We start from the raw sequence: 14,465 nt of genomic DNA, 5'->3' as shown, positions 1-14,465 counted from the left end.
AAGATTCCTAAACATTATTACAAAGGAATGGGGAGAGACAAGAAAAGAAATGTCTAAAGAAAAAAAGATTCCTTTTTAGATAAGAGAAGACATTGATTAAAATAGTTATGCTCAATTTTACATATAAAATACTGAAATAAAAATTTGGGTTTTTTTAATTCTAAAAATGTAGAGCTTGAAAAATTGCCAATACAGAGATGCTATTAGCCTTTCTATACAGGTAGTCCTTATTTAATGATTGGATCTTTAATGAGTGCAGTTATGACATTGATGAAAAAGTATTTTTAAGATCCATCATCACATTTACGATCTTCACAAGTGTGTAAAAAAAGGAAGATCAAGTTACTACTCCCAATTGTGGTAACTAAATGAGAGCTGCCTGTATTCCCTAAATTTAAAAAATAAAAAGAGGAAGAGGAAAGTATCAGGCCTATTAAATACTAGGACCCAAGAAGCAATGCACTTTTAAGGCAGGACATAAAAATATATTAATTTCAGAGAAATAATGATACAAGTTTTATAGATAGTGAAATATGTGGTATTAGCAAGAGAAAGAACAAGGAAGTGTGAAAAACCAAACCACAAGGATCATCTATCGGTGACATTTGCCAAGAAACCTAGTCTAGTTTGTAAAAAAACCACAAGCTAGGGAGTTTAGCAAGATGGGTTTGTGCCATCCAGCCATCCTAGCCTAGCAACAGGGGAGGGGGAAAGCTGTGTTTCAAGTAACCAATGAATGAATGACTGTGTTTTGCCCCTTCTGAAGAAGTATATAGGCAGTGCTGTTCTATAAGAAATTTGTTCAGAAGTGACTCTCACTAAAATACTCTGAACCTGTTTGCACAAATAAAACCAACTTATTTTTGGATTCCAAGGTCTGAGTCTTGTAATTTCCTGCAACACTTTCAATGTGCATGGAGGAACCCATGCAGAGTTGTAGTTATTTGAAGAGAATAAGATATGCTTTGTAATTGACAGTGGCACATATAACCATGAAAAAAACGATGCTATAAATACACATTCGATAAATACAAGAATGAGATACTTTCATTCCAATAGCATTTGTGTCTTTTCCTGCAATCTTAAGGAAAGAGATAGGAATGGGCGTTGGTAGAAGTTACCGTGAATGCTGCGAGAGAGCTCAGGATGGGTTGACTCCTTCCTATGACATCATAGCTGAGTCTGTACTAAGATATAAAAGCCAGTCCCCGGGAGAGACCCCAGGTTTGGCGAAGATACTTGACAGACTGAAAGGTGTCTGTGAAAGCCCCAAATAAATACAGAAATATGTCTTACCCTCTCCAGACAAATCAAGGGAGGGGCTGGGCTCTCTTGCAGCATAGATAGATGTTGGCATGCAAACACTTTTCTTGAATCGACTGGAAGCTTCTGGATGCCCTAAGCTCACAAGACTTCAGGCATCCATTCTCTGCAAAAATGGCGTTGATTCAAAGAAGCCCATAGGGCTTGAAGAGGACTTTGCCAAATACAAGAGCTCCCAGAGGGAGCATGTGTCACTCCGGGACTCTGTATTAGCCAGGAAAGGCCTTTCCTCAAGGCTTTTGCTGAAAAGAATGGAGTCCTCGGAGGGAGCACACATCACATTGGGACTGTTTTCACCGGAAAAGGCCTTTCCTCAAGGCCTTTGCCAAAGAGAATGGAGCCCCTAGAGCAGGGGTGGGATTCAAATTTTTTAACAACTGGTTCTGTGGGGGTGGCTTAGTTGGTGGGTGTAGCAGGGTGGTCATGTGACTGGCTGGGTGTGGCTTGGTGGTCATGTTATTGGCTGGGCATGGCCACCTCAATATCACTCACATCGAGGCACACATCTCCTTGGCTGGCCTTTCATGACTGTGGGGATGCTGCAACAGTCGCAAGTGTGAAAAATGGTCATAAGTCACTTTTTTCAGTGCCATTGTAACTTTAAATGGTCACTCCACACAAGCAAAGTACCAGCAAAGGAGAGGAAAAAAACTCCAGAGAAGTTCCTGAGACAGGAAGTCTAGTCCTGCCAAGAATGCAATAAGGGTTAATGGAGAGGCAGTTTCTTTAAGCAACACCAGAATGTTTCCTTCCTGCCTCCTTACAGGATTAGGCCAGTAATTTCTTCTAACAACTGGTTCTCCAAACTTCTTAGAATGTTAACAACCGGTTCTAGCGAATAGGTGCGAACTGGTAGAATACCATCTCTGCCCTGTAGGAAGCATGTGTCGCTCTGGGGCTCTGTTTTCACTAAGAAACACCTTTCCTCAAGGCTTTTGCTGAAGAAAATGCAGCCCCCAGAGCTTTTTGCAAACATGGCAAGAGGCTTTGCAAATGAAGGAAAAGCTTCAATATTTCAGGCATTCCATTTGCAAAGCCTTTTGCTGCAGATCTTCTCCAGGCCTCCATTTTTAGAGAAGAGGCCTAAAGTATTGTGAGATTACATGAGATCAGTAGCGTGAGATCTCGTCCTACTGATCTCGCATGATCGTGTAGTACTTTAGGCCTCTATTATTATCTCTATACACACCGAAGTCCTGAAGTACCAAAACAGGCCAAGAAAATGAAGGTTCTCTAGATCTTCACAAGTGCCTGTGGAGACCTGGTGCGGTGGGGTGTAATTAGGCAGGATGAATGTTGTAGAGCCACTGCGGTCGTTTATAATGGCGAACAACAGCTGTGGTGCTGCAACATTCATAATTTTGGCACTTGTTCGTAAATTCTAGGGGGTGCTTATTTTGTAACTTTGAATATTTGCTAAGGTTACGTTCATAGCTTGGGGATTACCTGTAAAAGATTCATGATAATTGAAATATCTTTTTAAAAAATATGGAAGCATTACAAATTTTTAATCTGAAGGACAGCCTTAGTTTAGTTTAGTTTAGTTTTACTTTATTGTCATTGCACCTCATACAATGAAATCAAACACCATCTTCAGTGAACATCTTATAGGTTTGCAGAGGATATATACGCGTATATCCTGTACACTATAGGATAAAAGTAGTTATATATTTAATGAAATGTTATTTCAGGAGTGAAAATGACAGTGTAAAATATTCATAGTTTTTCCAAACAATTCTATTTTCTTAATCCATTTTCTTTCTATAATTTCATGATTCAAACATCAACATTTGGAATATTCAAGAAGCTGTCTAACCAGAAGTGTTTTATTTTCTGCAAGGGGAAAAAAAAATCTTATCCTACGTCATTGTCTACCCAGATATAAAACTAAAACGAAGAGGAAAATCAAATATGTTCAAATATTTTTACTTGAATCAGTTGAAATAGAGAATATTTTTATTGAATATTGAAATCCTTGGTTGACACAAATCAAATAATTTATTGTCGAATAATCTATTTATAAATTTTCTTAAAATCTGAGAAGCATTTCAATAAAAAGCACATTGTTATAAAAACATTTTTGGGGAAAAACTGGTAAGGGCTCAAATATCTGTTTAAAATATTAAAAAAAATATTTCTCAAAAATGCAAAGAAAAAAATGTCAATTATTTATTAAAGTTATATATAAAACTTGCAATATCATAAATCTGACAAAAATATATATGCAGAGGAACTTAAAATGGTAATATTTTAAGATTACCAGTTTCAACATTAACTATTCAGTGTAAAAGAAGTAACATTTAGATCAGGCAACCCCACTAGAAAAGTTTATTTATTATGCTTTCACATGTGAAAAACTGAATAAAGTCTGTTAAAAAAAAAGTTTATTTATTAATGGATGTGTCAGATTTCAATCCCACCTTTTGCTCAGTGTGCAGGAACCATATTAAGTTTCTCTGTTCCAAAAAAATTGTTCCAATTTTTTCTATAAAACTGTTCCAATTTTAATACATGTGTTGCTGAAGTAAGTATTCAATGCAGTACTGTTGGGCTGTAGTGCAGATAAGAAGCCCAACTATGAGTAATAATTCTACCATTATTATACAGCTACATCAACAGCATCTTGCAAGTCTGAAAGTACAAATCTCCTGCTTTACAGTCTGAAAACTTAAACGGCATCCCTTCTGAGTCTCTTTCTCCACACATTATGCAACCGTGGGGCATGTTGTCTCTTATTCAAATATATCCTAGGCCAGGGGTCCCTAACCTGTGGACCATGAACTATTTGCAACTGGACAACTGGCCCATGTGACTGGCTGGCACTGACACACACAACCCTACTTGCAACACTGCTCACACAAATGAAGCTGTATGCACACATATACACTTGCCTGCCCCTCACAAACCATCCTCTTCCCCACTCTGCGCTAAAAACCTGCAGGGAATTTCATTTTGAAATATGAAAGTTATATTGGGATATATAGCATTTGTACTGGTTAATCTCTATTAGGTCCCTGCCATTTTGGTCCTTTATCATGCCGATGTTTGCAAGAAACATTCCCTTCATATCTCCAATTTTCTTGAAGAGATCTCTGGTCCTCCCTATTCTATTGTTTTCTTCTATTTCTTTGCACTGTTCATTTAAGAAGGCATTCTTATCTCTTCTAGCTAATCTCTGAAATCCTGCATTTAATTGGGTGTATCTTTCTCTTTCTCCCTTGCCTTTGGCTTCCTTTCTTTCCTCAGCTATTTGTAAAGCTTCCTCAGACAGCCATTTTGCTTTCCTGCATTTCTTTTTATTTGGGATGGTTTCAGTTGCTACCTCTTGTACAATGTTGTGAACCTCCGTCCATAGTTCTTCAGGCACTCTGTCTTTCAGATCTAATTCCTTAAATCTATTTGCCACCTCTACTGTATATTCATCATGGATATGATTTAGTTCATACCTGAGTGGCCCAGTGTTTTCCCTACTTTATTCAATTTAAGCCTAAATTTTGCAATGAGAAACTCATGATCTGAGCCACAGTCAGCTCCTGGTTTGTTTTTATTGACTGTTTAGAACTTCTCCATCTTTGGCTGCAGAGCACATAGTCAATCTGATTTCTGTGTTGACTGTATGGTGATGTCCATGTGTAAAGCCGTCTCTTGGGTTGTTGGAAAAGAGTATTTGCTATGACCATGGTTTCTCTTGACAAAATTCTATCAGCCTGTGCCCTGCTTCATTTTGTATACACATACCTACCTACAGTCAGGTAGGTAGGTGTGTGTGTACATGCATATATACATGCATACACACACGTGTATGTATATACACGCACTCTCTTTCTCTCTCTCACACACACACACATTTATACACCCACCCCTACTATGGCATAATAGAGCCAACATTTCAAATGGGCACAATTCCCCATATAATTTATAGGACAGGGCTACTGATTTACCCATTTCATCTAATAAAAGATTACCCTAAGGGTACATCATTTCTATTGCTGAAGCCCAAATCTGTGAACTCAGTTTAACATTTTAAAATTCCACTATCAGATGGTATTTTGCTAAGTTTTCTTGTTAGCATAAGCAGAGCACAACACTATGATGGTCAGGCTTAAACTTCTTTCTTCCACCACACATATTTTGCTAACAGTTTTAGAGAAAGCCAAAGTTGGTAACAATCACTGCATTACACAGCCTGGACAGGAAACCTTAGAACAATGTAGTAAAGATTCCTAAACTTAATCGAACAGTACAATTGTTCCAGCAAAAGTCATTATTTCAATAATATTAGATGTTATTTTTTCACTTTAACCCCTATTGGAATAAAACCAGTAACTTATTTTGATTATATATGTTACATTCCAGAATGATGATATTAAGATATGGTTTATTATGATATTATTTTTTATTATTATGATATTATGACAGAAATCAAAGATAAAGGCAAAATATCTGCTAAACATTTTAGCTAAAAACCTGCAGATTTCATTTTGAAATATGTTACAGTTATATTGGAACATATAGCATTTGTACTGGTTACAACATTTTTCTGCTACCATAAATATAGTACAAAACAAAACATATTTCAGTAAGAATAATCTTATGTAAAAACACCAAGACTTAAAAATTCAAAAAGAATATCTGTTATATCAGAATTTATGCACTGTCATATGATGGATTTATCTAAACACAAAATTTAAAGATGCATGTGTATGTAAATATATTCCTATAGGACACAGCTACTTTACAAAACATAGTTGGCATTTCCCAAAGCAAAAGAAAAAATAATAGAAAATATTTATTTTAGCAGGATACTGCAGGACTAGGAAAATATGAAACTAGTAGACCTTTTGATGATTTATGGCAGATTGGCAAGAATCTACTCTTTTAAAATTATATTGCTGAAATAAATACATTTGTGGCAACTGGAGCAGTCATATATGGAAAAGAACTATGAGTCCCAGTCAGGTTCTGATTCTCAAAATAAATTCCTATAATCCTTAACTTTAAATGAATGTTTTATGCACTAGGGACCAGTTGATCCTCACAGCTAAGAAAAAATAAAGTTGCATAAGTCTGTGCAAATCCTTTCAAAGAAGTGCTTTACAGGAATTTCAGCATGTGCAAAGTACTTTTCTTTGAATAATTTAAATAGTCATGTTTTTTTCTAGTTTCTTCAAAAGCTACTCACAAATCTCTATGATCTATGTAACTCTATAAAGTGAAATATACACACTAAATGTGCTATGGAAGTAGATACCAATCACAGCACAAATAAGGGAAGTTGAGATGAGCAACTACAAACAAAATATATTTAAATTAAAATGGATTCTAATTGGATCCATAATGTACTAGGCATAATGTAATTGGCCCAGCTTTTACTAAATGTGTTATGTAACACTCTTCTCTCTTCCCCATAGTGATTCAAAGCTTCAATTAACACAAACTACTGGCATTTATGAAACTTGGTGTTTGGTGAAGCAATAATTGTGAATTTGGCCAAAGTGGCTTGTTAAAATGAATAACATACATTTCTGTTCAATGTGTGATTTCAGCCTGAGATTATTCAATCCTTAGATGAACACAGAATCAAAGATGACAGAAAAGAAATAACTATGTTGTAAATATCAAACTTATTTTCTTGTTAAGAATAAACAAAAAAAAAGATGTAAAAGGTGAAGGAGATATTGTTTCTTTTTTAATTTCAGGAAAGCATATTGGGAAGAAAACCTTACTGGAATATTAAACAATAACACGTAGCTTGAAAAGGTTCAGCCAGATAATTATATTTTTGCATAATTTATCATTTTTGCATGCACTGGTGTGATATAGAGAGACTGACAAAATATTCACTGCTTAAATAGCACTGCACATATTACAATGCATTAGGATTTAATGAACGAATATACAGGCCTTCAGTTGGAATTGATAATTTCTAAACATCGCATATTATTTATGTAAAAATGTATACTATTCTTTTAACATGCATATTTCACTCAGGGAAGGTTAAAATCTATGAAATCAGAAGTGAAGTTACAAACTAAGAAGAAGTAATTTCAGTACACAAGAAAACAATCACAGTAAGATTTATTTGGAAATGTGATATTAGTTATTAATTGATATTGGCTAGCATGCAGGATCTAAACTTTTGCTTCTATCAACTCCTGAGAATAAAGTATAACACTTTACAAGTTAGGCCTAAAGCATGTAGCAGGACCTGATTAATCTCAAACATCTAAATCAACTTGTATTTGAATGTATGGTCACTAGAAAAATCAAGGCTAGGAACCTGATAAGTACATTCTATATTGCCTACTTAGAAGACAATGGCAAAATATTTTCACATAGTTGCCAATGACAACAATATGTTCCTGAAATTACTATGAGTCAAGTTGGACTTAAAGGAAATATTTAATTATCTATTAAAGTCTACTCACAAGTCAGCCACTAAATTTAATGAATTTATTTTCAGATGTTGTGTACAATTGTAACCTATGTAAATAATAGAATTGCTCTTGATTTCTCTACACAACCCCACAGACACTCAATCTTTAGCTAATGTCTCATATCTTTATTTTCAAATGATAAAAATTGTCAATTGATCCTCAGTCATCCAGGTCATGATTGTTCTAAGGGTGCTTTTCAAATTGAAGAAGCTTCTTATATGAAAAGAAAACATATTAAAACAAAGAACATCCAGTTGCCTTTTGAAAAAAACGCTATGGGACATAAAAGTTGTTTGCATATTCCATTCAACTGTTCAAAAAAATTACATGGATGCTTGAAGTGGAAATTTTTTGATACAAATGTACACAAACAGCAAAATTTTCTTACTGAAGATGCTGGAATTTCAAATCCTAGTACTAGTCCCTCTCAAATGTTCCCTCAACAGGATGGCATATCTCCACCTCCCTTCTGCCTTGAAAGAAACACAGGGATATCTATGAACCTTCACATTTGTCTAAACAGTTGTAAGCAATGAAAACCAAAAAAAAAAAAAAAAAAAGAGGAGAAGAGAGGAGCTTTTCATATGTTTGCAACATTCCTAAAAAAAGAAAATCACCTTTACATCTTGCTTTCATATACACATCAATGTTTGTATTTTCTTTTGAAACATGCAGTGCTATAATTTGTTATAAGAACCATTAATTCATACTTGGATAATAAATAATTTGGAGGGGAGAATCAATTAACTTAAATTTCTGACAAGGTTTTAATAGAAAGTTTGCTGGTGGTTGAATATCACACCCTCCAAGTCATTTGTTTGAAGAAAAGTGTTTACACTTGAACTGATAATGAATTCAAACAGAATCAGAAATGCCAAACATTAGGATATCATTATTGTTGTTGTTGTTGACATTATTAGGATAATATGCAGCAATATTTTATGGACTGACTACAAACGTTGCAATGAGAGGCATGATTTGGCAGTGGATTCTCCTTTCTTCAGGGGTCAGTCCCAGACAGTACTGATCAGGTGGAAAGGAATTTGACTCTATCTCCTTAGTATGTGTGGCAGCAGGCTCACACATACTTTTCCCTGTTTACATGACGCTATGGATGAGATTACTTGTCAGCACAGGGTCAGTGTCATTGGTAAGCTGATGTACTGATTGTATGTATCAACCTGGTTGACTGAGTGATATTGTCAAAATCTTGCCTTAGTGCCAAAGCATCGAGGAGTGTCTGGATAGGGAAGGATAGGCTCAACCCTGACAAAACCCAGTAACTCTGTGTTCATAGTCGTTCTCACACTGTCAGGGTTTTTCTATCCTTAAGTCTAAACATAATCACACACATCCAAACCAAACAGGTATGTATTTTGAGGACTTTCCTGGATTCACAGCCCCTGCTTAAAGAGCAAGCAGGAGCTGTGGCCAGGAAGGCTTTTGCACAAATCTGCCTAGCGGATGGATAGCAATGCATCAGTGTACCAACTGCACCAGTCCCTAGATTGGAGGGCATACCCACAATCATTTATCCTTTAGTCATTAATTTTCTTGATTACTGCACTGTGCACTCTATGTCACCTTTGAAGACCACTTGAAGTTTCATCTTTTTAAAGTATCATTATTAGAAAGTAAGATAGTTGCAGTGATCCAGTATTAGTATATTCTGATGTTTCCAAAATTCCACCGGACAGTACAGAAGTGCTGAAACAACATTTGCTACCTTTCCTGAATTTTCTCTCTCCAAGAAATATATTCTACCTGGTTGGAAATCACATTAAGTTCAACCTCTATGGAAGATCATGAGTTGCATATCCTGTATGATAGAACAAGCCTTAATGTTACATGAGATCAGCTTCTATAATACATAAACAAAGTATGAAGATGCCTTATTGAAAAGCAAAAATACATGAGTTGTTCCAGATTATTCCATTGCTCTTCACAGGCCAATCCTTCCTGTTTTCCTTCCAGATTGTCTAGATAAATGAAAAGTACTTGGGCAAAAGGAAAAATAATTAGGTGAGTATCACTGCAATTGTAAAAATGTGCTAATGTTTTATAAATGTAAAACCTGTTAAATTAAATAAAAGGAAAACTCAGTGGAATTATAAAACCAAGTGTAGTTGATTTTAGCTTGGTGTTTGTTTGCTTGTTTTATAAGAACACAAAGTTATATATAAATCAATACTTGCTTCTTGGGCCTTTGATGCATAATAATTCAAACAAGAGATTAGTCCCAAGATAAGTCATCTGCTAAAACTCAATGTACCAGGAAAAGCAAATGTATTTTCTGCTCTCTTCTAGGTTATATTGAACGTCAACTCCTGAAACATGGCTGGTATGATGAGGTATCATGATGAAGTATGCTGAGAAGATTTGGTCAAATATACCTCAAAGACACTCGCTTTGACCCTTCCTGAGCTACAGGTTTTTTATTTGTTTCCTATACTGAACCTACTACGGAATAAAGTTTTATATTAGGATAAAAACTTCTTTAGTTCATGCTATATAATCACTCGACCTATATATCCACAAATATGATTAGAAGGCATTCTGCTACAAGACAACAAAACAACTGAAAATAAGACAGAAAAGGTCCATCAATTGGCTTGTGACAGTCTTTATACAGTACCATTGCTGAAGCTTATAAAGCATGGATCATATTAGTACCAGAATGAAATTATTGGGAAATCCATGATTTGTGAGCTTTCTTAAGGAAGCATGACCTGAAAGTACAAAAAATAACACACTCCAGAGAAGAATCTAGTGACTCCTGCATTCAAAGTATCACACAACGCTGATATCTTACAAGAGAGTCTTACTTTATTTTAAATCTTAAAAATTGATTAAATGAATGTGGTACTGTAATGATAGAATTTGGTATTATAATTTGTAAGCTATCCTTATGAATATGATTTACATTCAGTATATACTGTAGAGGCTATGCAAAGGTGCTGTCCAATGAGTATTTAACATACCTAGTAGTTACAAATATTAAGAAACAACACAGAAACTCTATAATATCTTATATAGAAATAATATCCATTTATGGAAGATACAATGCAATTAAACACAGTCATATCTATTTTAAAAAATGGATATATGAAGAGAAACTGGTAAGGAAAGTATAAACTCAACAAAAGATGAAGACCAAAGCATTCATTTTTATTATTTTCAAAAAAGAAATTATTACTTACAGTGTACTTAGCTAATCTTTTCTAATACCTTCAGAATTTTTCTTTAGTCATTTCTCATCTTAGAGAGGCAAATATGGAAAATCAATAAGGGCTAATTCTTCAAATTATTTTCATTCAAATTCTACTTAAGTCATTGATATGGGCAGTTAATAGATGGAAAAAGAAACGGCCTACTAGAAAACAATTGAAAAAAATGGGCATTTAATCCCTCAAACACATTCCTCCTCTCTCTGGATTCTAACCATTAATTCTTATCCCTAACCCAGGAAATCTGTATGTTATTTTAAGTCTACCATTCATCTTCCTTCAGTGTCTTTGATTAGCCTAAATTTATTGCAGTCACTTTAGTACAGGGCAGATTATGGAGGAGATTTTCTACAATATTTGTTGACATAAATTTATGATATAACACCTTCTTCCTCTGATACTTTTCAGCTTCCAATTGGTTTTAAAAATTCCATAAACTATATAATTTTTAAAAAGATAATCTCTGATTAATAATTAAACACAATCTATGTCAACTGATTTGTAAAATTATGTAAAAAAGAATTTATTTTTAACCCTCAAGATTTAGGAACTTGGTAAATTAGATTGATCATTAACTAAGTGGATCTGTTCAATTATTAGAACTGAAATAATTTAAAGTTGTATAAAAATATCACAATATCTCTAGTTCAGAAATCACCTTTAAACTGATAGCAAAGAGCAACAGCAAATGAAGTGTCCACAGGTATGGAAATGTTCTGTTAAAAGAAAAGCTCTGTATTCATGAATACTTAACAATTGTAACGGGCCTACACAAACCATGCCTATTTTATAAACATGGAGGGTTATATGCAAAATATGTACATTGAAAAAATTAAACAAACTTTGATAATAGATTCCTTGGATGGTTATTTTTATGTAAATATGAAAAGATCATTATCAGTCTATATTTAAAGTTAATATCGGCACACGATCTAATCACATTTTAAAATGTACTTATATAATTTCACATCTTTTTATCTTAATGTCCTTACATGTTCAATGAAGTAGAACTCTTTATCTAACACCAATAAACACCAGAGTAACCAAGAATTAGATGGGTATCACTGTCAAATGTACAGGTCAGGTTAACCAGCTGAACATAGTTTTGATTACATTCTGGAAAAAGTGAAGGCCAGTATAGGACTGGAGTACTTTTTCCTGTTTGGAAATTGTTACTGAAGTTGCAATATTTAGCTTTGTATGCTAGCTGCCAAAGCTTTTACAAATTTAAGTCAGCAGCAGCTACTGACTTTACTTTGAGGAACAGCATGTAATCTTACAGCTTTGCCCTTGATAAAGACACTAGAAAGTTATCATCAAGCAATTACTTCTAGCAGAGAGGTATCATTAGTACATTCCCAGACTTTTACTACTGTAAACCATCTCATGCATACTTTGGAAAGTAATGGGACTTCCAAGACTTTATCTGGATCTTTAATACTTACAGTCTTATGCAAACAATAGATAAGAGAAAAAATAACTAGGGTTACTGATCCTGACATCTTCAGGAACTGTAATGTTTGTTTGCTTTCACTGAGCATACCTTTATGATCTCCTAACAAAAACACAGCAAAGAATTACCAAATTAAAATATGTGGCAAATATTGAACTCAATATCAAGCCAATGTGAGTAGACTCAGACCTAGGAGCCACATTCAATATCTGTGTAGAGGATTCTAAATCTTAATTCCACGTTCCAGCAGGAGTTGCAACCAACAGATCATTTGTGGTTTTAAAACAGCTGTCAGAGCGGGTATGTATTGGAAAAAGGTGCTTAATCTAGATCAAGTGATCGCATCACATGATTCTTGGGGAGCTAGCGCGAAGTGAAGTCATTTCGTCCTGGGGCAGGCCAGTAACTGGGGGCCCCCGCTTACCTTTGCCTCCCCCAAATCGGGCTCCTCCTCGTAGTAGCCCTGCCCGGATTCGTAGGCAGCAGCTATCGCAGGCTCGCGAGCGACTAACAGCACGACAGCAGCAGCAGCCAGATAGCAACCCAAAGAGAATAATCCCAGCAAGTGCATTGTGCAAAAGGCGGCAAGCGCGACCGCAGAAGCCGTAAAGACAGCGTGTGGTTGACGCTGTAGTGCTCCCCTCCTCTCCTGGCACTCCCTTGGCAGACCTTTAAGCAGCGGGTTCCCCGGGATGGAGCAAAGGAAGGGGCCACGAAATCCCCTCCCGCCCCTTCGCCTGCTGGCTGGCCCGCTCGCTCGCTTGCTCGGCGGCCGCGTTTTCTTTTTTTTTCTTGTCCTCCCGTTTGGCGTCTTCCAAAGTTACGTGGGGTCGGTTAGGAAAAAAGGGACCTTAAGAAACCGGACATCCGAACCGGGCTCCGCCGGTAGCTGAGGGAGGTCAACGGAGTTTCCGAGGCAAAAGAAAGGTGGGAAGGGTCCTCTTCAGCCCCCCGGCCCCGCCAGGGGGCTCTATGCCAGCCAGCTGGGTAGGGGCAGCAGCCGGCTTTCAGTTACCTCCTCGCTTCTCCGGGTGCCTTGTCAGTGGCAGCCGGGCTAGCAGAGGACGGGCAGCGGGAGCCTCTCCAACGCGTGGAGTTGTGCGGCAGCGGTAACCGCAAGGGCGGGCGGGCATGGCTAAAGCGCCCTCTGCCTGAGAGCGAGTGGCTGGGGAGGGAAGGAAAGGGAGGGAAGGAAAGAGAAAGGACGGAAGGCGCCCGGGTCGTGTGTTTCTTGAGTTCTCACCCCTCCCTGCCTCAGCCGCCTTTCCCTCCTCCTCTTCCTTCGTCTGTGCTGCACTTTCCCACAAGTAGCCGCTCGCCTCGTAGACTTTTCCCCAAAGACGCGAGGAAACGCGAGACGGGAGGCTCGCGCGCCGGGCCCGGGCCAAGGCTAGTCAAGAAACCCGAGCCACGCGCTGCTGAAGTGCACGCGCTTCCTTCGAAGCTGCTGCTGCTGCTGCTCCTCCATCTCTCTCGACTGCTCAGTCTCCGCCGGTTTCAACTTATTGGGACCTTAAAGAGCGCCGCCGTAAAGGAGGGGGAGGAAAGAAGAGGCTCGCCCTTTAGGCAGCACCTCTCCCAGGCCCAGGATCCAAGGCTTTCTTCCGCTGGACCGCCTGGCGCCGCCCGCGGCAGAGCTACCTGTACCTTGGAGCTTAGCAGAGGAGTGCAATTTCAGAAGATGCTTCTGCCTTCTTCTGTATGTCGTTCCAAGGTTTTGCTTTTTAGCGTGGCCTTGAAGGACACGAGTTTTGTTTGGTTTTAGGCAAGAATAGTCGTCTTCTGCATTGTGCAACAGTGAGGGCGCAGGCTATAGCTACTGTGTTGTGCCAGGCAAGAGAAATTAGAGGACTGGTTAAAAAATCTGGTGGAAGCTTCTGCATGTTCACTTAGTAAGATTTGAGCAATGAACCATTTGGGACAGCGATTTTTAACCTCTATAATTTCTAATAGTAATCCAGTTTATTCATGCAAATAAAGCTCTGTTGGATCCAAACTCTGCAGTCCAAACATTACACTTTAAAG

General features: G+C 37.3%; 1 protein-coding gene across 2 annotated transcripts in view; it reads right to left on the bottom strand.

Annotated features, from left to right (window-relative positions):
• The window catches only part of VEGFC (vascular endothelial growth factor C), a 51,080-nt gene extending 36,929 nt beyond the window's left edge, over positions 1 to 14,151 (bottom strand). The window contains exon 1 of one of the 2 annotated variants that reach the window (XM_026699674.2): positions 12,865 to 14,151. In XM_026699674.2, the coding sequence (XP_026555459.1) occupies positions 12,865 to 13,011 (147 nt within the window). In that variant the 5' untranslated portion in view covers positions 13,012 to 14,151. The remainder of the gene's footprint in view (positions 1 to 12,864) is intronic. The other variant, XM_087936379.1, reaches the window with a different exon arrangement.
• Between the last annotated feature and the right edge of the window lie 314 nt (positions 14,152 to 14,465).

This window comes from Pseudonaja textilis, chromosome 6 (genome assembly GCF_049901715.1).
Source record: "Pseudonaja textilis isolate UNSWEBS1 chromosome 6, rPseTex1.2, whole genome shotgun sequence".
Taxonomy (NCBI): domain Eukaryota; kingdom Metazoa; phylum Chordata; class Lepidosauria; order Squamata; family Elapidae; genus Pseudonaja; species Pseudonaja textilis.
The sequence above is the reverse complement of the archived record's forward strand: the minus strand, read 5'-3'. Positions and strand labels throughout refer to the sequence as shown.